Below are 27,961 nucleotides of genomic sequence, written 5' to 3'. Positions count from 1 at the left end.
GTATCATTTTATACGTTGGTCCTGCTCCATGTTTTTTAAGGAAACCTTTATTGACAAAGCCCATATTACAGCAGGGTTTAACTAAAGTAAATGTAAAACAACAGAGGCATGAAACAAATTAAATACATCTACTGCGTTGATAATGACAGCTTTTTATTAGCTTAAAGTGATCGGAATAGATTACAATAATATATTATATTTATTATATAACACATTATTTTATTTGTAATGTTTTTATTCCTGTTTATTTGTTCTTCTCATTCTATTGTTGTATTACTTCTGTGCTCATGTTCCTTATTTTCATTTTATCTGCCTTGTTTGGTTTTATGTTTCCTTTGTATAGCACTTTTTAACACTGTTAAGAAAAGTGTTATATAAATAAAGTTTATTATTATTTATTACAATAAAGACATTATATTATAGAATATTTTGAATTATAGGCACCACACAGAAAATGATGTCCCAAATATAATTTGGAATTATACTAATATTTATACTATTTATACTAAATGATAAAGAGCAAAATGAATAAGCCTAAAATACGTATTACCATCAAACCAACAAGGAACTGAAACAATGTTATAGGCTGCATAAATACTGGAACATATGACAGAATGACAGAAAATGAAGATGAAGACAGCCAGACTGACAGGATAAGATAAAATATCACATAGCCTACATATATATTATTCGTATAATATATCATATTTGAGCAATTAGATCATTACATTTACAATGACACTGATCTTTAGGTCCAGTGTGCAACTTGTACAGTGTGATGTAGAAACTTGAAGCCACCAGTGCTCATCCACTGAGAATGGACTTTACAGTGAAGGAGGAGAATTCATTATTTTTGACGAAGACGGAATAGATGTCTTTTCAGACAGCATATCAGATACAAAAATTGTTGAAAGTAGAGCAAAATATATGTTAAAACTTGTCTGGAGGGGATATTGAACATCCATCAGTCCTTCATCTACACAGGTTTACATTGAATCAGTTCACATTGGTGAGAGGCAGCGGACACCTGTACAGGTCACCTGTCTCTCACATATAGTACAGTCTCTTTATTCTCACATCCTTCCTATGGGCAGAGTTGTCATTTAACAAACCTGCATGTCTGTGGACTATGACCTGGATCACCTGGAGGAAACCTACACAGATACCCAGAGAGGCCCCAGCCAGAGAGTACTAACCACCGACCACCACCACACCAATACTCAATTGTAGTTGTTTGGTTTTTAAAGTCTGATCAAAAGACAGTTATTTGGGTCCATTGTTACAAAAACAACACATGACAGTGACATTAACAAACTCACAGTAAGACATTCGGGTGTATGTGGCAACAAATCTATCAATCTAACTTTATTGGGTGGACAGAATCTATAAGGGAAGGATGCAGTTCTCACATAGAGATTGTTTCATACACAACTTCAGCATCGATGAAGGAAGTTAGAATATGAAACAGTAAATCATATTTTTTATTTTAAATTAGAGGATTTAAATGTGCTTTTGGTTTTGCAACAGGCCCTGGAACGACTAGAATCATCAATACACAGTCTCAAGAGTTCCTGTTTTTTCACTGTTAGGTTGACGTGCAGTTTTGTCTTTTATCATTCTTCCAGGTGGTGGGGTATACCTGTAAACTCTGTTGAAAGGATTGGCTATGGACTGCAGATTATTTCCTAAACTCATTTAAAGTTGGCTGGACGGCTTATAAATGGATTAAATTGTGTGATAACATATGTGTGTGTTTGTTTGCCAGCCTGTTTGCTGCTACTGGACATCTGCCTGTGTTCCACTTCCTACCCTGGAACACTGTACCAGTCTTCACAATTCTAGTGTTGCCAAATTACTTTGTCTATTATTATTTTAGGAGTCACATCAGGCTGCTTCTTAGCTGGGACATTTTAAGATTTGAATTTGATCACTCTTCTGCAGCAGCATCACAGTTCTCCATGCCTCAAACAGAATTGGACAGTATGTGATATAGATACACATTAATCAGGCTGATTGTCATTTTGACATAATCGCATCGGCTGATGCCTACAGTCTCTGCTGCGGAATAACGTTAGTGCTCCCCTTGAGTTTTATAAAGGTGGTGTAAACGTTGTTTTCCACTGTACTGTAACTCTTGTGCATCCTGCTGTAAACATTTGCCTACATTTCCTCAGTCACTATCACCTGTGCTTTTTATTGCCTTTAACTGACAGTGACAGCAGAGTGTTGGGTGCCAGCTCTACCAGGTGAGCTACCACGGTGCACAACTATCATCTTTTGTAAATGTTGACATTTTTCTCCTAAATGAATGAAATCTAATCTAAAATGATTTCTAAATACATATTAAGTAATAATAATGCAGCTCTTCTGACATACTGTCCCCCGGCATGAACCAATGTATTTTTTCTATTTCATTAATTGATAAAAAAGTCCATCTAAAACATGTTACTGGCTAAGAGAATCAAGTATATTAGACTGTAAGCATTGAATTATGGAATTATACATGACTTTTCTTTTTTGATATCATCAGCTATTGAAAAACCTTTATCAGTCGACCAGCATGTGCCAGCACACCTACCTTAAGTTGACACTAAACCTGAAAGCTAGTCTGTAAACTGCATTATAATTTAGCTCAACTTTATTCAAAAACGCTTTGTGCAACAGTTAGAGCTAGATTCAACCAGGAATGGTTGAATCTCTCTTCAGAAATATCCTCCTTGCCCAGTGAACTATCTGTGCACTACAACCTGTTAAATCTCTTCAGATAAACCTCATCAACAGGCTGTTTGAGATGAGCCCAGCTTACTCAGATTACAGTAGCTCAGGAGTTAGAGCCACACAAAGCACAGCAGTCAGAACCATTTGACCAACATATCTCTCTCTCACTCACTCACTCACTCACTCACTGTGTTTACTGGTGAAATTCAACTTTGAACTGTGGAGGTTCACTGCCAACAAGTAAATATGTGTGGTTGATGAAAACCTTTAAATTCATTCAAATGGTCATTAACAGAAGGTCATTTAACTGATTTTATTATTGTGAAGTCATAGAAACCCTCTGGCGGCCAGCAGGACGTGTTGATTTTCAAAATAAAATCTGTATAGAAGAATGTTAGAGCCCTGACAGCCTGCCATACTCTGGGTGGATTGTGACTGAACATTAAATCTCTATGAAAAATAATAAACATGAATAAATGCAGTTATAATTATAATATATTGTGACATTATCACAATATGCAATCACATATGGGATTCTGTAATCAAACATCAGTTAACAATAAAAGTTGGACAGAATGATAAAATAGGATTTTAAAAGAAAACTTGTTCACAATCTCATAAATATTTATCTGACCTCTTGTATGACTCTAGGAAAGCTCAAACGAGGGAGCTCAACATTACCTATAGAACACTTAACAGCGATAAAAAACTTTATTTCATTTTAGACTATTGGCTTTTGAATCATCTTCAGTTATTAAGAAAACACAGGTACCAAAATGTCTTGGTCCCTTCTGTTAATCTGAGGATGTGCACTTGATGGCGCAGTTCATTTATGTCAAATAAGATGAATCTAGTATGTCTTCAGTCTCTCACTCTGCTCAATTAAACTCATTGAAACTGAGACGCCTTGAGAACACAGTATGGAGTGGATTTATACACTCAGGTGTATTATGTACACAACAGAAATGTCATCAGCAACAATGTATTTCATTATAAACAAACCACACTCGTGCTTTTAGTCCAGAAACACGTTTGCATGTGTGTGGTGGCCGTATAATGCAAGGTGCCGAAGAGCCAGGATTTCCTTCTTGCCCCGTCATCCACGTGATCCAGGTCAGAGTTCAGCTCCAGCCAGTTCCGCCCTCTTTGGTCATCTTCTTGCTATTTGATAGGTTCTCTATGCTCGTCAGTCAGGCTTTCACCTATAAGATGAGTGTTTGGCCCAGGATCTTGCGGTTGATCTCAGCCAAGGCCACCGAAAACACGAAGGCCTTCTCGTCAGAAAGGCCGGCATAAATATCCACCTCCTTCTCTTGTTTCTCTGCCAACGCAAGAACAACACCATCAATCACAGAACACACTTTTAGTGCAAATTCCCTCTTCGTGTTACCATCCCTCCACCACAGCTCAGCAAGGAATGACAGTCAGGGAAAAAACAAGTGGGGAACTCTATACTAAAATAACTAGCTCTGGAAGAGATCCACCTGATATGATTAAAGGTGCAGTGTGCTTAGGAGGATCTATTGTCAGAAATGGAATATAATATTCAAAGGTATGTTTTCATTAGAGTATAATCACCTGAATATAAGAATCAGTGTTTTTGTTACTGTAATATGAGCTGTTTTTATTTTCAGAGGTAACAAATTCCTTCTTGTTATATTCCATTTCTGCCAATAGATCCTCTTAAATGTTACACACTGGACCTTTCACTCAGATGGCAGCAGCCAATAGCATCCATCCAACTGCTTGCTGTCTGAAACCACTTCAGGATGTGGTTTTAGTTGCAACAATGCTTTGTGAGTGACTGGATGGGTTTTGGTTCTGACCTGCCCACTGTTGTATGAGTTTGCTAAGAGTACTTTTACGATTACTTTTATTGACTCATAATTACTAAGATGTTACATAAACTTTTGCTACAAACAAACTTGATCAGCTTCACACACACTGGATACTTTTATTGTGAAGGAAGCTTTGTTGTTACTGCTGTTGCACATCAGGTGTGTTGTGGACGTGGTCGTTGCTGATATAAGTGGTTGTCTTATACCTTTAAAAGTTGTCTAAGGCTACGTTCACACTGCAAGCCATAGCATTCAGTTCTTACTTATTGCTCACATCTGATTCTTCTTATTTGGCTGTTAATATTAGTTGTTAAATGTGGCCCCATATCAGATTCCAGTTTGAAAAGTCTTAAAGTGACCTGCATGACAAATGTAGAGTGACGTAAAAGTCACATGAATTCAGATTTGATTTGGAGCACATATGAAAATAGCCCAAATCAGAATTGAAAAGACCAGATTCCATGTGATCTGTGCTGTTCGCACTGCCTGATTCACTTATGAGCAAATAAAATATGATTTGGGTCAGCTTGATTGTAGCCTAAACGTTAAGAAGTTGTTCCACAACCTGCACAACAGGATCCCAACCATTTTAATAAAAAATAAAATCTGTTTACTTTAATTTTCATAATCAGATATGGACTAACATGAGAAATTACTAAGAGGCTCCCAGAGAATTCCCGTGATCTCTTGTGTCAAAAATCATTCAATGATAAACATGCAAGATGAAACTGAGAATAATCACTTCTTTTACCTTTTTCCTCTTCCTGTTTCTTCAGCCCCACTGTTTTGGGTCTGCCCCGTCCCCTCCGGATGGGATCTGATTGGCTGTTGGTGCGTGATCTTCTCCTGTTCTCCATGTCGCTGGTTAAAGACGAGTCGATCCTCTCTCTGCGAATGCGCTCTGTCCTCCTCCGCTCCAGCTTTTCTGGAGTAGAAAACATGGATAATAAAAACACACATCACCATCATTTATGTGTTAGGCCGGTTCCAGGCCGCTGATTTGTTCAGCGAGTCTCTCACTGAGTCTCTGGTCAGAAAAACAGCCGAGCCAATCTGAGCTTTGTGGGCAAAATCACCAATGAACTTGCTCTGCTGCAGAAGCTCAACACTCATTTATCAAGCCAGCCCTAAACACAAGGTTACACTACATTTTCACATATAAATCGTTAGCTTTTTGCAAGCTGAAGCTTACCTGCTATGGCTGGAGAGGACCGCTCGTTTAATTTGGCATTCAGGAGTTTTCTGCTGATAAACACATAACCACATGGGCAGGACTTGCACGCAACTGGAATCTGAAGAGAATCAAACACAAGATTGAATTAGTGTTTGCCACTTGGGGGAGGGGCAGTGAAGATGTTAGCTCATAGACTCAGCGCATATAAAAGGATTCTTCCTCTTGGAGCGTTCATGTGTTTTTAATGTGTTCTGTAAATAGTTCTTCAATAAATATAACCACTTCAAACATATTTGCAAAACTACAACTAGGTTCCTTTTGACATCATTTCCCATCCTGCTCCTGGTGGAAATCTACAAGACAAACTGTTGAACACGGGAGCAGAAACAGAAGCAGATGCCTTTGTGATTGAAGTGGTTTATTCTGAAAAACCAGCTAAAAGGAAAAATAGGAGAGAGAGAAGACAGCAAAGTAATAATGTATGAATAAGGTAATGTTGGGCCATTCTGCAGGAATTCTCTGATCTCAGCGTCTCACGTGAATATTTCCAGGTTCCTTTGGTCATTTATGACTGCAAACTGAATATCTTTGGGGCATTTTTCTAACAATTTATGGACCAAACAACTACTTGATTAATCAAAAAAATAGCTGACAGCGTAATCAATGAAAATAATCGTTAGTTGCAGCCCTAGTCCAAAGCCAACATTCACTTACTTACAGGGTACTTCAAGTGTACCCTGTATCAGGTTTGGTAAAAGGTCAGTGCAGCCAACAGGTTGTCTGTTTTGAAATGACAAAACCAAGTTGGGAAACAGATTTAGAAATATGGGGAACAAAACAGCTCATTTAACGATTGGTTCTCATTTCAAAAAGAAAATCTGTTGGCTGCAAACCGTCCAGGGTTGGTGAATGTATTAGCAGTGAACCTTTGGAGCACCATTTTTCCAGAATCTGAACATGGTGTTATAGTTCCCAAACGTACCCATACCGTAACAACTACTGTGGATTTTATAATAAAGCAAGGTCTGCATTAAACACAGTCTGGGGTTTTGCAGAATCAGCCTGATATCAATGTCCTAACAGTGTTAAAAGAATTTCCAGCATTAATCCTTCTGTGTATCAATTATTGGTCTACAATTATGTTGACTTGGATTTACTGTTTCAATTTGATCTTGTGATTGTATCCAGGTCTAATGTTACAAGTTCAATCTCACACAAAAGTTTGCAACTGCTTCATGAGGCTTTCAGTTCCACCCTGAGCAAGCTGAACAGAAGAATACAAGAAGCTGCTATTGCTTGCAGTGGCTGTGTACAGCTGCTAATTTCTGGCAGGTTATTTTTGTAGTCTTCTTCAAATTCCTCATATTGAAGGCCACGTGAAATGTGAAATGTACACACTGCTTTCCAGAGCCAAGTGATATTGTCACTCATGTTCTCGCCCCATTAATACCGCACCCTTTGAAAAAGCTGTCAACCACAGTGGAGAGAGAGGTACAAACAGAAAACCACAACATATGTTGGACGTGACTCTTATGTTAAATAAAGTAAAACACTTGGCCTTTTGGATGGGGAACTGAAGTAGTTATATGGCTCTCTTCAAAGCCACCAGACTCCTCTGATAAAAACGTCTGACCTCATACATACATGGGAGTTGCTGGTCTAACGCTGCCTTGATCCGTTGGTTAGTTTGTGTTACTGTGTGACTTTGGTGATCCAAACTATGGTGTTAAAATACCAAAGAGTCAGGTGGCTTTGAAAGGACCATAGATGGATAGAACTGCTTAGAGGTTGTTTTTTTAGTATCTCAATCCATTCTTTCTTCTCAAAACTTGGTGTCTATGTTACCCACAATGCAACAGGACCACCAACAGTTAACAGTATGTTAAGCTGGAGACATGTTTGCTTTTTAAACACGTGTTTGCATAGATTTCCGAGGAGTGAAAGAGTGAAAATAGAGGGAAGGATGTATTCGTAGAAATATAAAAGTGCACATTTTCAGACAGTCTCTCCTGGAAGGCATTCACACTCTTTTTAAGAAATGATTTTCCCAGACCTTTCCAGGAGTATTTTTGACAATACAGGACAGCACTTAACATATAAAGAGTTTTATTTCTCCTTGTTTAATGACAGGAAGGAGGTCACAGAGTTTTCAGCTGTGTACAGTAACATTACTTTGGCCACAGCCCATAAGAAATAATTTAATCTTCTCACTTCTTAGTCTATCAAAAGAAGTAGTAGAAAGTGTTAGTTGCCAAAAAGACGCTGCAACTTTGTTCCAATTCTGGTAAGCCTATTTAAAAGCGTCATACTTCGCAGGTTCTCCTACCACCATTTGAGTTTAAAACAAAATACGATCTGAGTGACGGGCTAAAATACAATTAAATATTTCCAGAACAAAATAGATTATTTCCAAGATATTTGGCCATTCATTCAAATCCATTTCTAGGTCCATGACTGGAAAATTAGTCTCTAAATTCCCAGATTTTCCAGGACCTGTGGGAACCCTGATTCGTACAGTTCCACTCGGTTGTTGACATGACAAATGAAAAAGTCGTGTCAATAATGAAAATCAGAGCAAGACAGACACCAAACCCTGGCTCCTTTCTCACTTCAATCGTGAAGTGGGTGTAACTGTGGTATTGCTGGTTTCAGAACACAAATGGTTGTACAGAAATATCATCACATGAGGCACTTTACCAGATTTTGTGCAGCCCCCTCTGGAGCCACAAAATGCTTTATACACACCTTTTCATCAAATCTTAAGTCACACTTCCCGTGACCTGCTCACAGACTGACTGTAAACCCTGTGGAGTTCCCCTTTAAAAAAGGAGAAGGCTGCAGCATTAACTGTAAAGCCAAACAAATGGCACTGTATAATGCTTTCTGACATGTTATTTTGGACAGAATGAGCTGTATGTGAACTGTATTCACTTTAGGCTTAAAATACCCATTGTCACAGAATAACAATAGCCCTGACGCACTAGTGTAAGCTATGGAGAAACGACCATGCCAAATTCCATTGAATTTTTAAAAAATGTAATAACTTTAGGCTTATGGGCAAGTTACCTTGCGGTAAAATAATTAAACGGCCGAGATTTTGGTGAAATATGCCCAACTCTTAAATTCGGGTCACAGACTCGCCAGACACCACTTGCTTTAGTGATATTTTAACTTTTAACTAGTTTCCCAGCTCTCCGCGTCTATTCTTAGGAAGACGACTGCAACAACAAAACAAAATGTGAAATTTAACCAAGTTATATTATTTGTGTGTTACATGTGTTTGATACAGGATTGTCCAAGACCGACAACTGCCTAAATATGTGTAAATTTGTCGTTAATTCAAAGAACATGAAGGCTATTTTGCTCGGCAGAAAACCAACAGCTAGCCAACTAACTTGTTCATTCTTTGAGTGGGATTTGGCGACACTCTCGTTTACACACGAGCAGTGGAGCTACCACAGAAGCCCATTTCCGTCTGTTGAGCTGGCTGTGACTGTATGACCAGTACAATTACCAAGGGTACAAGCTAGGCAGTCGGTAACAGCGTTCAAAATGTAATGTAAATGCATTTTCTCACCTGTTGGTCGCATTCAGGACAAGATTTAGTAGCCATTTTGACTTTCTTTGTTTTATTTGCCGACATAGTCCGTCTCCTTCAGCGACACGCCGATAGCTCTGCGGTGGCTACAACTTTTCTCTGCAGTACATGGACGCCGACAGACCCGCTCCAACGGACACTGACACACGGACAAAACTAACACACACCGATGGAGCTAGATGACAACACACCTTTGAGTAGCGCACACACATTACAGTATAGCGATAATGCTAAATCTGCGAGCATGCGCACGGAGAGCTCTTCTGCTGGCGTGTTGCATTCAAGTTCTTTGGGGAAAATGGTAGACAGCAGGAGTCTACGTGACAAAACTGGTCTCAAAAGATTCTCTGGAAACCTCAGTTATTAATTGTCTGGTTTCTGAGTTTATACTTTGTTTATTAGTCACATGTGTTATTTTAAGAACGTTCTGTATCTAAAACCAAATCATATTTCTTTTAATGTTTATCATAATGTTATACTTAAAACACATGACATCAAATTTCATGAATGCAGTATATCTTTTAGAATTGACACAAAAAGTAATGATTTTAAAATATGAAATATGTTCTAAGTGAAGAAAAATTATGCTGATGCGGTGGTCTCATAGGCTAGTTCTCCTTTATCTGATGGTGTTACCATGGTGTCACCCCCCCCCCACCTCCTTTATTTCTCATAGATAGTTTACATGTATAAAAACATGATAACATGTACTAAGAAAGAAACAAGAATCAAAATATGTGGGCGTGAAGAATCTATATAGGAAATATTAATCATGTACACATGTTCTTCTGTACACCATCTTCCAGGAGACCAATCATTATATTCTTCCAAAGCAAAACAAAATCTTTTCAACATATTTTCAACATTCAAATCACAAAGGTTTTGCCAGAAATTCCTCACATATGGGCAATGACAAAATTCTGGACATCAGTCTCAGAAACTACAATCCACATCAATGTCTCTGGATAGAATTTATGGATGAGTTTGAAAGAAATTTTTATCTAGGTTGGTTGTTGTACTTAAATATAACTTTAAGCTCAAACTCAAGTATTTCCATTTTATGCTGCTTTATACTTCTAGTTTATTTCAGTGGAATATAGTGTACTTCTACTTCACATCTATCATGTATCTGAGTTATATATCTAGTCACTATTACACCTGGTAGAGCTTGTGTCCCATGTACTGAGACTGAGTTCCTACCACAGCAGCCAGCAGTGGTTAAAATCCAGTTGTGTTATACAGACACAGTTATTTAATGAGGAAGCAGATTGCTTAATGTTTTGATGTATGTAATTTTCAGCTGATAGCCACAGCAGACTGCCAGACTCTTTGAAGTTCAAAAGGGAAAGAACAAAATGTGCACTGAATAATTATGGATATAATGTTGCTATAAATCAAGACACACATGAAGAGTAACATGTAGGAGAAAATGACATAAGACCATAATATATGACATCCACTCAGTATATTAATAATGATACGATTTTATTATATTCATATGCTGCGTGTAAAATTAACTAAATGCAAATATGTATTGTTAATTTCAATTTTATTTCAGCAAATGACAATGATAATTGCTATTTAATCTTTAGTTATTTTTCTTTATCTGATTTACAAGTGGGTTTACATACAGATTCAAAAGGGGAGAGAAATTGGTCAATACTGCGGCCAAACAAAATCAACAATAATAGCAAAGAAAGAGATCAGCAGACACTGTCAGATGCTGCAGCAAACTATTCCAAAACCTTACACACAAACTTGTACATCGTTACGTTCTCAGTGTGGCAACTTGTCAACTAGCATACTATCCTGAGGAATCACTGCATCACCCCCCCTCACGACAGATTCATCTGAAAGGACAGTGTCCCCGAGCAACAAGATTTCATTCATCGACAAAATTATGACAGTCAGACATTGTAGTTGCTGGGATCCATATAGAGTTTAAACTGAAAACCAGGCCTCATGGTACAAGCACAGTAAAGCATGCAAACACATGCTGCAGGTCTGAAAGTGTCAATCCATTGGTGAGAAGTCCAGAAATAAACTGAACACATGAAATATGGAGTCCATAGAGAGATTGAGAGACAAATTTGAGGTTATTAAAAAGTGTGAGATGATAGGATCTTCTGAAAAATATGACAATTGACCTTTGCTAAGTTCCGCCCCTTTTTGCTCTGTGCTCCAATAAGAGCTGAGCAAGCCCTGGTCAGAACCTCGGTCAACCTTCTCCTTTCCTGTATTTAGATATGCTATGTGCTAGGCTAATGTACGTTGAAAAGACAACCACATTTGAAGATGGTTAAAAGATAAAAGTGACACATGTAGAGCTAATGTTAGCAAAATGCTAGCTAATCTACATTAATCATTAGCTAGCTGGTTACATCTGTTATAAGACTACAGTGTTAAAAGTATAGTCAAATGTCTGTTTTGGCTGTCATGTTTTAAGATGTTCCATGTTGGTTTTGCTACCTAGCTAGCTACTCTACATCAGTTGTTAACTAGATCGTTACATGTGATGGCTAAGATTTGACCATGTGTCACTTAACCATCTTCAAAATGTGGTTGTCTTTTCAACATAGATGAGCCTCGCACATAGCATACATAGCAACCAGGGTTCCAAAAGGGGTGGGACTTAGGAGGGGTACATTTTCGCTCTTACAGATGACTAGATTTGTGACGTTATTTGTCATTTCTTTGCAGCCCAGCTGGCTGAAGACTATGATCATGCAAAAGGCTGCACAATTACTAACTGAACTGACTCATTTCCCACAGTCAAAGCCCGACCAGATGAAAAGATGCTTGTTCTAAAACATTTATCAGCTTCTAATGGGAACAACGTTTGTTGCGTCATTCCTGTGGGGCCAGTTTGTATGTGCTTCCATTTGTCTGGTCTTCAGTTTGGGTGGTCCCATCCTAAAGAACAGCAGAGTTATTGATTATTCAGGGGTGGGAACTAGCTCGTATGCAACACAGCTGTAACACCACTACTAGATGCTGTAGCCTTTATACACTCAGCTAATACATTCACTTCTCAGTATGGAAAGATGTGAACAAGTGAGGGGTTGATGACTCCGTGGATACACCTACAACAACAGTCTACTATCGACAATAAAATGATACAGGTTAAAGACAAATTGGTCAAGTAGGAATTCATAAAGGAATGATGCCCAAGACTTGTGCAGTGTTGCTGGCACACACTTCTTAAAATCTAACACCTCTGACCTGTCGCAGAAAACACTTCTGCTAGTGAGGGACAGCGAGGAGGAAATGATGCAGAAAAATGAATAATAAAATGAAGGAGAGTTCTTTTAGCTCTTCTTGACATTAATTTTATTCCTGGCCTACAGGATGGGATTTTGTGTGTGCGCAGTTGTATATTCATAATATTGTGAAACATCTAAGGATGGGCTTCACATCCTTCCAACCTGCAATAGTTTTAAAGGACCAGGCCCTCATAGGCGGGGCCCTCGGATTCAGGGGATTCCCTCTGCAGGCGAAGATGCTCCAGTGTGTTATGGAAGTGTTTGTTGATCTGCTCCGTTTCCTCGCTCGCCTCCAGGTTGGGAAGATCTTCCCTGATCTTTTGGATCAGCTGGTTTAATACTTGGACAGTCACCTGGAGGGGGAGAGCACACGGCACAGTGTAAGACTTCCTGGTTTATTTCATTAATAGATTTTATAGACTGTATTCACATCATATGGAAGCAACTGTGTGTTTTGAAGGTTAAAAACAATGTTGGCTTCAAATGAATACAGACAAGATGTCCCATCAAAATGACTAAACTTCCTATGTCCCACCCCTTTTTGCTCAGTACTCAGTTGACAACAGGTGAGCAAGCTTCAGTCAGAATCTCGTTCAACTTCCTCCTGTCCTGTATTCAGACATGCTACGTGCTAGGCTCGTCTATGTTGAAAAGAAAACCATAATTTTCAATTTGGTTTAAAGATAAAAGCGACATATAGTCAAATCTTCAGTAAACCATGTTAGCAAAACCCTAGCTAACTAGCTAGCTACTCTACATCAGTCATTAGCTAGCTGGTTACATGTGATTGCTAATGTTAGCAAAATGCAAGGTATTTAGATAGCTAACGATGGATGTACATTAGCTAGCTAGATGGCTAGCATTTTCCTAACATTAGCTATCTTAGGATTTGACTATATGTCGCTTAACCATCTTCAAAATGTGGTTGTCTTTTCGACATAGATGAGCCTAGCATTTAGCATATCCGTACAGGAGAGGAGAAAGTTGACAGAGGTTAGGAAGGGTCAGTTAGTCAACTGTTAGCTGTACAAATCAACATATTTAGACTTACAGAGGTTGCTTAAAAGGTACTCTGGAATTTCTTGCATGTTTTTACAAGAGTCCCCATTTTGTTTGTATGCATGTCCATACAAAGTGGTACCGTCCCTGTTCAATGTATTGTCAGTCTGATGGTTGTACACAGCACACAAAAAAGCTTTTTTTTTTTTGGCATTTGGGGTGTCCTACCGCATCGTTTTCTCTCTCATAGAAGCAGACGTATCTGTTGAGGATTTCAATGAACAGCTGAACTTGCAGCGATGGGTCCATGCACTGGTTGGCAATCTTCAGAGCTTTCTTTAGACACTCCATCACCCGCTTACCATCACGGATCTAAAGACGCAACATCACCACATCAGGGGTTAGCAATAACGGCTCTGGAAATGTGGCAGAACAATGATGTAGCAAACTTACTTATTGAAATATAATTCTACTACTCACAGTGAGTATACTGATGACACTGGACATTTAGTTCCGTCCTCTGATGCAAAGATTTTTCCAGATAAAAGTATGTTTGAAATTGTGCAAAAAACCCAAAACAACTGAAACACACCTCTTCACCATTTTTGTCAGTGCTGCGACCGGACCAAAAGAGATGGGCGCAGATGCTGACGGCTCGGCACTGGTCAGGCTTTTTCAGCAGCTTGGACGCAGCCAGCGCACACTGAGTCCTCAGCGGCTCGTGGTTTTCCTCGCTGAAACATCGCATTCGCTCAAAGGTGCCAATGATCAGTGTGATGGCTGCCAACTGGGCTTTGGAGTCGCTGATCTCGTCCTCGTACAGAGAGAAGGCCTGGTGAAGAGGCAAGAGGAGAAATGGAAGAAGTGGGGTTGGTGGGTGGTTGAACACTCAAGACATTCAAAGGACCGACAGCTTTATCAAACATTCTACCTGTGACATGAACTCATAAGCTACAGTCTCGTGGTTCTCAAAGCCAATCTCGCCCGCAGCCAGCGCCCCCTGCAGGAAGAGTCGAAGAGGCAGCTCGGCCAGCTCAGCCTTGATAAGTGCACTGATGGTCTGGTGAGCGAAGGAAAAGATCTTCTGGCACTTCTTTTCCCACTTGTCATCCTGATGAGACAGATTTGACATCATTTATATGGCAATTAAACAGGTTAAATTTAAGGCTTTTTAATACCTTTGTAAGACCTTTATGAATGCAGTTTAAGACATATTGAAGACATTTTAAAAGACTAGTGTGTAAGATTTAGTCACATCTAATGGTGAATTGAACTGAACACCACTCTGTATTTGACAACCTGGGAATGAGAAGGGGCTGTAAAGTGTGTAGGAAAAACTATGCTGGTTCAACATGGCGGACTCCATGGAAGGCAACCCTCAATGTCTGTAGATAAAGACAGCTCATTCTAAGGTAACAAAAAGACAATAATTCTATATTTATGTATATTATACACTAATGAAAACATACCTATGAATATAATATTCCATTTCTTACAATATAGCCTACTGAATGTTACACACTGAACCTTTAAGAACCCAGGGGTACCCTGTAATGATGAGATAAAGTATGTCTGCATACCACTGACGAGTTTTCCTTGTATCTGAAAGCCAGCTGGTAGGCAGCGAACACAAGAGGAGGAAGTGTGTAGCGAATCCTTTGGTTTCCACCTGCACCAAAGTGTTTCCGGGCTGTGTTCAGAATCTGACCACAAATCAGAATGTTAATTCCAATGAACACCAGAGATAATAGTAAAAAGACACAGCATTAATATAAAGTTCAGTAGTGGCAGTAGACTGTAAGATGTAGTATATCTATAATATGAAAGGACTCACAAGGTACTGCTGATCAGGGTCGTCAGAATGGAGCAGATGAATGAAACGACCAACAAGGCTCTGCTCCTCAGCAAAGTCCTCAGGGTCGGGATCATCAGCTGGTTGGTCTGGCTGGTCCTGTATCAGTGTGGATACCAAGTTCAAGATGGCGTCCACCTAAAGAAAAACAAGAGAGGGAGCGGTTTTGATTTGATGTACTTTCCTACATATTTTCTTCCTGCTTTTGGCTGAGTGGGTGAAGAAAGACTCAGCAGTCACATATCGAACAAAGCCATCTCCACTGCAAACCCGCTCATTGTGATCACTGCTCTCCATCACAGTGACAACGTAATGGACTGGATCTAACTCCAGCTCTGTAATTACACAGGTAGCCCACTCTGTCTCGACGAAGTGAAGTGAAACAGTGACTGTGGGGAATATAATAAAAGGAGGACACAGGCTGATCATGTAAGATACATCCATCTAGCGTTGCTGCGGTGCTATCAAAGGATGCTGCTATTTCAACTCCCTGGGGTCACTGAGCGCTGGCCCGTAACTTTCTATTAATATCTCTGCGATAATAGAGAACAGAAATATGGTTCAGATACTGTCTGAATCTGTAGACTCTCCGCTTCCAAGTCTATATTCTGACAAGAGCGTACGTGATTCACACAGCAAATTTGGAGGAAGAGGAGAAAACGTCGTCTGCTTTTCAGCGTGCCTAATTGGTGGGTTCATGTGTCTGTCTACATTTTGTGTGAAATTAACTGATTTATTATACATTTATATACTTTCTTATTCATATATTCCACAATTTTTGTGAACCTAAGACTTTGATAAACCCATTTTCAAGCACCAAAACAATTGGTCCACATGAGTAAAGGTGTGTTTTGGACTTTTTCAGCTTTATGGTCAAATTATCTCTTCACTCAGTGCTCTAGGACAAATGGTGCCTCATTCTACAGATTTTCTCTTTTCCCACTTGGAGAAACTTGCATTTACTTGCAAACTTGTGGCTTTTTAGTCCACACTCCTACGCAGAAAGTTGGACAATATTGAATAAACAATATTATATTTTTGTTAATGTTTACTTTTTATTAATAAGAACCAAAAATTTCTTGAAAAAAGTTAAATAATTACATTTTCATGGCATCTGTCCAGCTTTGTTTATTCACTGTGTCCATGGAAATGATGATGAACGGCATATAAGGTTTCCTTATGCATAAATTAGTGATGGGCAAAAAGTATTAGTTTGAACTACACCCCAGCTGTTCAAACTGCCTGCTACATGCAGGACACCCAATGAATGAGAGGGAATCATTATACGCCACATTTAGCAAGATGTATCAAAACTAGAACAGTTTCGACACCTTTACATGCATCAACTCGAAGACACCGATTCTGTGAAAAGATTCAGTCCAGCCATCACTAGTAACACATTCAAAATGTGCACTGAATGTATAAAAATGTTAGCAACAGTTATCAGGATTTTGCGGAATCGTCCAATATAAACAATCTGACAGGTGATAGAGTTGGTGCTACATTCACTGTAACTTTCATCAAAAACATGAAAATGTTGCGCTCAAGTGGTAGCTAGGAGTCAGACCTGTTCCTGTGCCACGATGGTGGTGTTGTAGTCCAGCGTGTTGCTTAGCACATAGCAACTCATGCTCTTCCGCGACTCATAGTCAAAGTACTCGAAGAGCGGTGGGAAGTGCTTGAGCTGCAGCACCGTCAGGATGTTGTTGTAGGTATCCACCGGGATCTTCAGCAGTCGGGTGAGTTCTTTCGACACGGCGCTGCTGGTCGCTATGCTACAGGAGGGAAAGGGTAAGGGTCAAAGTGTGACACGAAGTGTGGAAGCAAGTGAGCACATTACAACCCCTGTTCTCTCCAGTCTGTGATCATATTTGTATTAAAAAGGTATATATGGAGTAACAATGCAAGTAATATGTATGATGGTATCCGGCAACTCCAACAACTTCCACTCTCCCTCCTCTCCCCATTTCTGTTTTTAGGTTCTCTCGACTGTGTGAACATGTAGGTCTTTTTTGTGCCTCACCCTCTTTCACCCATTAGCAGTGTTTCCATCAACGTATTCCTATGCACATTGTAAAGTAAACATACTTTACAATGTAATTTTAGGTAATTCCCCCCCAAAAATCCCAAATCGTGTGTCCAGACTTTTTTGAGTCAGATTGCACAAGAAGGGCAGTGATTTTTCAGTTTTCCAGCCATTCCCAATTTATGCAATTCCAATACCGTTTAGAACCCCAGTGAGCAGAAATACTCAAATACAGGTGGTGAAAATAACACATTTATACCACATGCACAAAAAACTGCCTGGTTTTTGACCAAAACTGCATTGGATTAGTATAAAAGGGGCATGTAAGTAAAATTAACTTGGAGCTTACTTTGGAGCTTACTTCCCAACATGTAAGCATGAGATGGTGCCAATGGATGCATTAGGCCATCTAGTTTTATATGATACCAGTATATTCACTCTAGCTTTAAAGAGCCTGCTAGAGCCAATGGTAAGGATAAAGGGGGGAAACACCAGGCAGTCCCTCTAGACACACCCCTGACATCATCTTGTTGCAACCCTTTTCTTCTAGTTTTCCAACCAGAGAATTGCTGCCACCTACTGCTGATCTCAATGAACCAACTCCTAATATTCTCATAACTGTAGTGGATGGAAACAAGCATTCATTTACATTTTCTATTGCTGAATTACTCGATATTCAGTTAAAATCTGAGATACATTTGGATGGAAAGTTTTTTTCCTTTGAAGACTGAATGTGTAGCTCGTCTCTTTTTTGCATTGTTGTGAAAATTTCAACTTCTTATAACTGAGTGTTAGTTTTATGTTTTAAAATAACTACTAGCAAACTGCTACCCTGGGAGCTTGGAGGGGTTACTGTAAAACATCCAATAATGGCCAAATGTCCAGTATTTGCTAGACTCACTCCCCTGACACTGTTAAATACTGCAGACCTCCTGTGACCATTCACACCAAACGCACTGTTGGTGTGTCAGGACTTTGGGGACTTACTGTTCCAAGTTGAGCTTGTTGAATATCTCCACAGTGCCCTCCAGGACCTTGTCTACATAGTCCACACGATCAGGGTAGCATTTCATGGCCAAGTTGATGAGAGATACCTGAAGAGATACCACATCCTCCGATGGCATGTCCTGGCGAGACTGAAGGAGGAATCGCAGAATGAAAACATCAGCAACGTTTGTTTGAAACTCAAACTTGAGCTCACCATAGCTTTGGAAGGGGCAGCCTAGTTTTTTTTTTTTTTTAAAAAGGAAATTACATCCAATCACAGGAAATCACTTTAATACATCTATTTATTAAACACTGAAGGACCCCAGGCTATTGATAATTTAAAACTGATGTACTACCTGTGCCCGCCACAGACACTGCTGAGCCAGTTTTACAAAGCAATCATCAAGACTTGCACACCTCCAAAGTCAGGAAACAAGCAGGGAGAAATCACTCAGGACACAACCTGTTTCAACATCTCCCCTCTGGTAGGCTCTACAGTACATTTTCAAGGTTTTATCTAAATTTGGGATTTGTCAAACATGGTATTAAAAAACAAACAAATAAAAAAATAATTTAAAAAAACTATGCACATCATCGTGTGATACTGCAATAGTTGAAAAAATGATTCCAGACCAGACAGATCATTATTTAGCCTGGCTACCATCAAGCCAAAGGAAGCGTTGTCAGTCATCAGCTTACCTGACCCATCTCCCAGGAGACAAAGCTGAGTGATTCTGGTCAGGGCTTTTCCAAACCATTCTCCCAATTTTTCCAGAACTATTCCCACAATGACTGTAAGGAAGTACTGCCTCTGTGTTACATAAGAACAGCTTGAGTTGGAAATTGAACACAGTGCCACTGTGTTACTTTTCCTACACAAGCTGTTCTGTATCAAGGCCATCTGATCAGTCATACTGTATAATCTCTTGAATTGATAAAAGCACCCTATCCTTACACAGGTCTTATCCTGTATAAGTCAGGTCTTATCCTTATCCCTCTCAAATACAATTCTAAGCAGAGAGCATAGAGGTGTATACTTGCTATACTGTGCATAAAAACATCCACAATACATATCTCTCCAGCACTTTAACATACTTGACCATTAAAACTTCTGATTCTGATTAATGTGACTGCATTCAATTCATACATGAGCCATGGGAGAAGTGTCCAGTCGAGTCCGAAAATAAATATCGGCTGCATGGGACTTTAAACAGTCCCATTCCATTCAATCAGTCTGTACTGTGTGGAGACTGATGGAATTGTCTTACAGGCCAGGTAAACCTAATGTGACCTACCTGAATGACAGTGGCCACTTGCTGAGAGAAGATGTCAAACAGCTTGATCTCAGCTGGAATGCCGGGGCCATCTTCTCGATGAGCAAACAGAGCCAGTCTTAAAAACAAAACACACATTCTCACTTGACAGTCATTTTATTAAACCATCTCTTGATACTAGTCATGTTTCATTTAGTTGCAAGAGAAGTTATTTTCCTTTTTACAGAGGACCCAGTTAATCTAACTCTTTGAAAACCCCCAAAAATCTATGGCTTACCCTGGGACAGCAGTATACTATCAGCACTGTGGACTGTATGGAGCAACTGAGTATCAGTAATCAGCAGTGGAGGGGGGGGTCCCTCAGGGTTTAAAAGGCACTTAATTTATGAAGGGAGAATGTCCAAGTTAAAACTTTACTAAATAGTACCAAGTACGTACTAAAGGTGAGAACTCCACCATGGATGTAAATAGGGTAAACTAAATTATGAGACACACCTTTAACCATAATGCAATTCAAGACAACGCCATCACTAACTACTGTCTGAAGTTAGATTAAACAGTTATACTAACACCTCTCTGACACGGTTTCAAAGACTAGCTATTATATAAGATTGTAGTACATGGTACATCATTTTTTGGGGTAAATTTAACAACTTCAATTATACACATTGACACTTCACTGCGCTATATCATGAATCGGATAATTGGCTTCATCAACAGCATTATATGCAAATAATGACATTGCTAATGCTGTAAAATCTCAAACCACATATGATTTACCATTGGCCATTAACCAGGAGTTTTCCATTAGCTTTGTTGTTTCACAGTGAATCAAACTGTACCTGTCAATGAGGGCGATGATGATGTTCTTAACATTGACGTGTTGATGGAGCTCAGCACAGGAACGCAGGAAAGGGTTCAGGGTCTGAAGGTGGAACTCATCTGGGAAAACCTGACAAGAGAAGTATAGTATAGTTTAGGAGTGCACGGTTGTGCTTTTATCTAAAAATGGATTCAGTGCATCAGTGCATTCTACTCTACCCTTCTGTTGTAGACATCAGCCTATCCATAATGATTAACATCCATTCCATACTGTAGACACGAGTAGGATCCATTCATGTCACGTCATTCTAGTGGTCTCCAGTCTGCAGTGTAGTACCACACACTTCACCAGTGGACCAAGAAAATTACATTGAATTACATCCAATAATTGTTAAATAATTTTTTTATTTTCACGCCCCCCCGGTCCATCCGCGCTCACCCAAATTTAATCTTACTATTTCTTTCTCTTTCTTTAGGGAATTTAAATGTCAGTATCATTAAATTAATGAAGTTTGAGCAAGTTCACCAGAGTCAGCCCCCAGCCTGCCTCCCACCCTAGTCAAATGGCAGGTTGTGGAGGAGACAGACTGCAGACACAGGTTGGAGCAGCTCTACAGTCTGAAAGGTGGTTTATATTTTCAAACAGTTTCTAGAAAATACAGGTCCTCTTATTCACACAGCAAATAATAATAAAAAAGTGAAAAGACGGAATACTTTGTTAAATCACTGTATGAGCAAAATTTGATTGATAGTGGGTTGAATTAAAACAACTGAATTTCCTCTGAACACTACTGGTCTCATCAGGCATTGCTTGTACACTCAGTAACAGCTGAATCAACCGATTACCTCAACTTATGGTATCTAGAAAGTATCAATCCAATACCAGTGCTCTGTTACTTTCAAATTTAAACTCTGCATACCAGCCTGCATGGGATCAACTGGGATCATTTCTATGAATGAGTGAGTGAATGAATGTAAGTGAATGCAAGTGATAGCAAGAAACAGTGAATTATATAGCATAGATAAAAAGAGTGTATTTAATGTGGATTGTCATTCCATGGCCAATATCAGATACTAAGGTCAGTATTGGCTCCACCACTAATCCAAGAGTTTGAATCAAAGCACCAGAGGTGTCTACCTGAATGATGCACTCCATTAGATACTCCTGAGCCAAAGAGTCTCTGCAGTTCACAACCTGCTCCAGCACTCCAGCAAGAACAATCTGTGGAGAGAAACACAGAGGAAACCCAGTTTTAGCTGCTTTTCAGTCTGGTGACAAAGAAGCATACAGCACTGCTAGAGCGAGACTAAAAGCAGGCATCAAGGAGACATCGGGAGAGATGCCAACTCCCCAGGAAATTCTGACATGATTATGGCCAAAAAAAAAAAATTCAGAAAAGTTCTGGACAAGGACATAACACAGAAATGTGTTTATATACTTTCTTAAGAATTAGCTATAAACTGAAATTCTGATCTTATTTAAACCACTAGAAGACATGAGTGCAAACCAAATATTACCACTGTATGGATCTAATCTCAAAATCAATCTTATCTAAAAACAACAGACAGACAAACACACACCTGTTTGTACTTTTCCACGTTGACGCCCTCCAGCTGGCTGAGGCGGACGAGGTTTGTGCCCACCAGAATCCTAAGCTCCTGTCGTTCCTTTTCTCTCTTCTCTCGGTCTCGGCTGTGACCCTGATGCTGCATTCGAACCCATAACTTGTTCATTTCCGCAAAGTTCAGAAGGACAAAGTCGATGGAGTCATTGATATCGCCCGTCATTTCCTCTGTTCCCCTGTGGAGTGAAGTTAAAAAGCACAATGTGGCATGTATGTTTGGCAAGCAAGCCAGAATAGCATGCTATGAGACAGCGCAGTGGACAGGAGACTCAAAGAGACGCAGTTTGACTTGCTTACTCTGACTGCTCTCCATCATCTGGCAGTATGTTGCGGGTGCACTGCAGCAGATAGTTTCTGAGGAAGAGCCCCCTGAGCGGGTGCTGGACACCACGACACATCTCGACCAGGTCCTTCAGAATGTCCTTTCGAGACTGGGGGAAGGAGCGAACGTACACCACGCCCACTGTGATCAGCAGATAGCTGTGGAGAGAGGGGCAATCATCTGTTAAGATGTATATTTTTGCCAATACTTTCAAGTATAAACCCAAAACAAAAATCAATGGGAAGGCTGGCGTCTATTTAGAGAGGCAGCATGCTGAACTCTGACTGATAATCAAGCAGCAGGTAGTAGAGAAGCAGTAGGAAACTTTGATTTCATCTTTTCACAGCTTCTGAGTTCCAGTACAGACAGTGCAGTACTGTTTCATTTGGATTCAGACACAACATGTCCTGTAAAAGATATGTTTACTAGTCCCTAGATTTACTGATGCTCTTAGAAAATGTCATATTTTGATTACTAGCCACATAGCTCAAAATCTACCTAACTCTAAAAGCTAGAAGCTGAGACAGCACCCAACCACCCCAAAAACATTAGTTTTTTTACAGGGTGATATGTATATTTGTTCTTCCTCAGAATCGCTGGCTTTCTGCAACTCTGACACATTTTGTTGTTCCTAAAAAGCAGTTCACCGCGTTTTACTCGACCGTCTCCCACACATGTTCCATTTATCAACATTTGTTCTGCTCCTCTTTACCGTTTGTCATGTAGTGCAATGCACACTTGTAATTTGTTGATGCGTCATAACAAACTGATAATTACTTTCCAATGGCAGACTCGTCACATAAAAATTAGACTGCAGAGGCCTGAATCAAGATCATAATCATATTTCCATTAATTTTGCAGCCCTACTGAACAATTAATCTGAAGGCCAGGCACTCTCTTGTGTGTGTGTGTCTGTAGATCAGCCCCGCCATCGTGCACACAAGCATTGACACAGACAGCAGAGTCGTGAATGGCAAAATTCCATGTACAGAACCAGACAGCCTGCATTATCAGACCTAATAATCAGCTGAAATTCTGTTCAATTTCAAGCAACAACAAAGCAACAAAGACCTTGCTAATGTGTAAGCAAGTGCCTGTAGCCCTATGTGCTGCAATACACACCCTGCAATATACATCTGTATTGAAAAGCTTGAACATTTTAATGATTTACAATGTATTAAATATGTTGTGTGCAGATTGGTGGAATTTCTGAAGCTACTTCCTGTTTGATTGAAGTTCAGTCAAGGTAATACTCACAGTCTGGGGATGATGTTGCCTGCATACTGGACCAGCTCATACAAATCTGCCACCTTGCGTCCTTTGGCAAACTCATCAGTCAGATAAACTTCTAGGTAGTGGAGTTCGTCAGAGATGGCCATATCTGAAAATACTGTCAGGGACCAATGCAGACCCACCATGAATCATTCTCCAAACAGTAAAACATTATGTTTTCAGTATCTTTCACTTGATCTGGTCTGTGAAATCTCCCCTGTGGGCATAGGGTCACAGCACCCATAGGAACACCACCAGTCTCCTGAACGTCACAGCCTTACAGCAGCTAGTTCACCCTCCTTGGCCACAGCAGCCCGGGTTCAGTTCCAGCACGCAGCCCTTTACTGCATGTCACACCCTCATCTCTCTCTCTTCCTGTCTATCTTCACCCGTCCTATCAAATAACAGACAGTCAATGCCAAGCAGTCTTGACTGTCCTTTGTTGCCTTCCTGGCTTAAAGCTGCTAGAATCCAGGGCAGTGCAGACGGGTCCACGGAGTTTGGGTTGGAAGATTAAAGGGGAAACATTTAGTCATTTAAAGTCATTTGTTCATTTGTGTGCCAAATCTAATGGTTCTCACTCCATGATCATCTAAACACTGGCTTACAGTGGACTGATTGTTGACAAAACAGGCAACTTTTCTATGAGACAGGCCAGCACTAACTGTTAGTCACTAACAGGTTTAGGTACGATTTAACACAAGATTCAGCAGTCCACTGTTAAAATATCTTTACAGCAATGCTATGTGAGGCGTCATTATATGGTCTTGTATCCGTCTCAATGCAATTTCCAACATGAATAACATACAGATGAAGGATACAGAGCTCATAGTAGCTCTTTGGAGAAAGCATGGAGGTCCTCAGTTCGCCCAACATGTTAGAGGCATGCTTCAGAGCATCCATCAGCTTGTTCTTGTCCTGCAGATTGCACAACAGAGTCAAGTTATGAACATACAATATAATCACAACAAAAACATTTCAAAATTAAAAAAAAAGCTATTATATCACACAAATAACAAGTTACTCTCCGATTTAAATGTAATGCAACCCATAATCTTTGACAAATGAAAGGGTGGACAGTGCTTCCATGTATGGAATATATTTGAGCAAACATCCAACACACACAAGCATCCTGACAATGTGCTCTTCCACCATGAGCCTCCAGAACAACTTCAATGCTCTGTGGCATCTCGATTCTCCAAGTGTGTGAACTTTTACTAGAGGGATGAACAGCCTTCTTCCAATAGACTCTCCCTCATATGTTCCTCCTCATTCATTACCTCTCATGAAACACTACAGTAATTGCATTTTTGTTTCAGTTTCTCTGAATGTTTTTATTGCATTCACAATGAATAGCACTATGCATGTTGCCCAAAGACCGTAAGGCAGGTTTTGAAAAGTCTGGGGCTGGTGGTGACACCATGTTAGTATTGGTAGAGTCTTCTTCTATTATGCCAACAGTATGAACAACTGGTGCCTCTCATCCTGGTAATTAAGACTGAATTGCCACTTTGTTTCACTTCATTAGTGATTTGAATCACTTTTTGATCCCTGTGAAAGGTCAGAATTGTGGGCAGTGATTCAGTGGTCTGGAATTCTCATCACAAGGGGTGCATTACACAAAACCGGGTTGAGAAACAATAGTTTCAACAATTATCACAACCATGATGATATTTATAACCAACTGAAATGAATCCTACCAGGCATCGCTTCATCTGGAATGACTGGACCTTGACAGCCTGCACAGCTTCATCTAGAAGCTTCTCCTGTTCGTCCTGGGGAGACTGCTGTGTGGTCGGCTGTAATACCAGGAGAATGGAAACACAATTTATTTCAATCTTTGTTCGATCTAAATTGTAGCTTCTGCTATTTGCATATTACACTTGGCCATATTGCCATTTCGATAATATTTGGATTAATTTTGCAGCCCTAGATTAATGTACTAGCAATTCTTTACTATCTATTATTTGTCAGAATGAAGCCATTACATTACAGTACCATCCTATATCACCTTTGAATTTCAAATTAGTGCATTTATCTACTTTAAAGCTGCAACTTTTTAATAAAAAAATGTGTTTGTCATATTCGCTAATACTTCCACTATATCCTGACTGTAGCACATGAGAGGAATAATCTGTGAAACAATCAGGTTCCTCTGGCATGGTGTTGAGCTCCCAATGACATTTGCAAAGAATCCACCGGGCCTGAACGAAAGCAACCAATCAGAGCCAAGGAAGCTATTTGAGTATTGAGTCTCATTCGTAGTGCTTCATATACAGACACTTTGAGACTGTGGGAGTGAGAAGTTGTTTTTATAAAAGTGACCTACTGTAGTTTTAAGTTAGCAGTTGACTGGACTGAAAACAGAACCAGACATTATACTGTGTGGTTCTTCTCACAGATCGATCAGATACACTTACACCATACCGGACACATTTACTGGCTTTAATCTGACAGAGACCTGCAATACTTCCCAATGTTTTCATTCAGTGTTTTTATGTAGTATTTGGACGGATGTTTCAACAGTTTAACCCCCGTTTCATCCATATCCTGTGGAAAACCTGAATAGGACCTCTATTTCCTGGCTGTCCAAAACAAAACCCCTAACTCCGCTACAGTTCCCATTAAAGTGCAAATCATATGTAACTGCATGTTTGGGGTGGCGCAGGCATGTTCGCACTATATCCGCAAATATGAATGTCCGTAAACATGTATGAAATATGTGTGTGTGTGTGTGTGTGTGTGTGTGTGTGTCCCTAGCCTTCTGGCAGCTTGGGCATAACAGTGCTGCTGACAGCTGACACAATTCCTAATGTTTACGCTGAACCGAGTTCAGGCCATAGTAACATTGAGCTTCAGTGAAATATGACACAGCAAAGCGGAAGAGTGCGCTAACAACAGCTAGCGTTAACGGTAGTTGTCACCCGTTTTGTCCCTGAAATGTCCAGAGGTTGTATTTACTGGCTCAACGCGAAATATCAGGGCAATGTCTTATACACAAAGCCAATAAAAGAAAGGAAGTAACACACCTAGCTGGCTCCTCGCTTGCAAACAGTTGGTAGCACGTTAGCCTAGCTAGCCGCTGTCTGACGTTAGGCCATAGCAGCACTCACATACAAGGTCTGATTTTAGATCAGTTTGAGGTCGACACTTGACATTAGCTGTTGCATTGAGCGAAACTGCACACATGCGGATATCTGAAGGACTCATGCAAACGCACGGAATGATATTGTATTAGGAGAAGCGCTTACCATGATTATTAGATGTGTATCAGATCCGTCGGAGAGGCTGGCCTGTCATGTGACTCACTTTAATGCTGCCTTCACGGTCCGCACTCAGCGAGCACATCAGGGGACAGGCGTGGTCTGTGTTCCGCCACTTGCAGGATATGGGCGACTTCCACAACACTATGGTGCATGTTACATTATTTATCCTTTATTGAGCTCTCAGGTTCATACAGTCGAAACGGCTGAGCTCAATTGAGCAGCGAGTCAAACTGAATTTACTGTAAGAAATAAATATATATGTCCAACAAAAGATTCTTTAAAAAGCAGAAGTTATCACACTTGATACAATAATGGTAGTGACGTTTACAGCTGTACTGCATATCTTATTCTTTACAAATACATTTAGACACTGCACTGACATACAATAAGTCAGAAGCTCTAATGATTATTATATAAATCATTTCAATCACATTAGATTGTTCAGATACATTGGAATTCCTGTCAGTATGTGTATGTAAGCCAGTAGTGTGGACAAAAATAATCTGGGCCCCATACAGCCTCAGTGGACCCCCTACCACTTTTAATGCTTGTAATGTCCTAACAAATTACTGAATTCAACAAGTTAACACATGTATCTGCAGGGATTATACTGGGGCAGGGTAAAAAAACTAAAATGTCTCTACAATCTGAAATCTGTCTGTTGCTACATAGAAGTAGCATAATACAATTTAAAGACATACTTTACACAGTATTAAGAAAAACTGCACATCTTTATCACACTCAGACTGATTGACTTAATACATAAGTAGTAATATCCTCAGTCAAACTTATTCAACTTTTCTGATGCTATTGAAGATTTATTTGCATCAGTAATCTTTGTTCATTAGTAAACCTATTTCAACAATTATTACCTGAGAAACACTGTACATTACAAGCAAATTTGTTTCTAAGAACTTTTGGAATA

The 27,961-nt window shown here is 39.8% G+C and overlaps 2 protein-coding genes across 3 annotated transcripts; both read right to left on the bottom strand.

Moving 5' to 3' along the window:
• Positions 1–3,016: 3,016 nt before the first annotated feature.
• cunh16orf87 (chromosome unknown C16orf87 homolog) lies at positions 3,017–9,606 on the bottom strand. The gene is made up of 4 exons (XM_051379306.1): positions 9,308–9,606; positions 5,749–5,848; positions 5,308–5,481; positions 3,017–4,039 (listed from the first exon to the last, which is right to left on the bottom strand). The coding sequence occupies exons 1-4, from the start codon at positions 9,371–9,373 to the stop codon at positions 3,921–3,923; spliced, it is 459 nt and encodes a 152-aa protein (XP_051235266.1). The 5' UTR covers positions 9,374–9,606; the 3' UTR covers positions 3,017–3,920.
• Positions 9,607–10,796: 1,190 nt separating this feature from the next.
• Positions 10,797–27,163, bottom strand: vps35 (VPS35 retromer complex component). Of its 2 annotated transcripts, XM_051379235.1 has the most exons (18): positions 27,022–27,163; positions 25,471–25,569; positions 24,592–24,688; positions 23,756–23,879; positions 22,474–22,656; positions 22,133–22,352; positions 21,690–21,773; positions 20,572–20,681; positions 19,751–19,847; positions 18,456–18,604; positions 17,010–17,217; positions 15,425–15,580; positions 15,171–15,293; positions 14,522–14,701; positions 14,183–14,422; positions 13,819–13,962; positions 12,754–12,944; positions 10,797–12,241 (listed from the first exon to the last, which is right to left on the bottom strand). In XM_051379235.1, exons 1-17 carry the CDS (start codon positions 27,022–27,024, stop codon positions 12,765–12,767), a joined length of 2,397 nt encoding a protein of 798 aa, XP_051235195.1. In that variant the 5' UTR covers positions 27,025–27,163; the 3' UTR covers positions 10,797–12,241; positions 12,754–12,764. The 2 variants fall into 2 exon arrangements, with proteins under 2 accessions (XP_051235195.1, XP_051235193.1); XM_051379233.1 differs by having other exon boundaries at positions 10,797–12,944.
• Between the last annotated feature and the right edge of the window lie 798 nt (positions 27,164–27,961).

The sequence above is a fragment of the Dicentrarchus labrax genome, unplaced genomic scaffold (assembly GCF_905237075.1).
Source record: "Dicentrarchus labrax unplaced genomic scaffold, dlabrax2021, whole genome shotgun sequence".
In the NCBI taxonomy this organism is placed as follows: domain Eukaryota; kingdom Metazoa; phylum Chordata; class Actinopteri; family Moronidae; genus Dicentrarchus; species Dicentrarchus labrax.
Note: the sequence above shows the minus strand (reverse complement) of the source record. Positions and strands in the feature narration are given on the sequence as shown.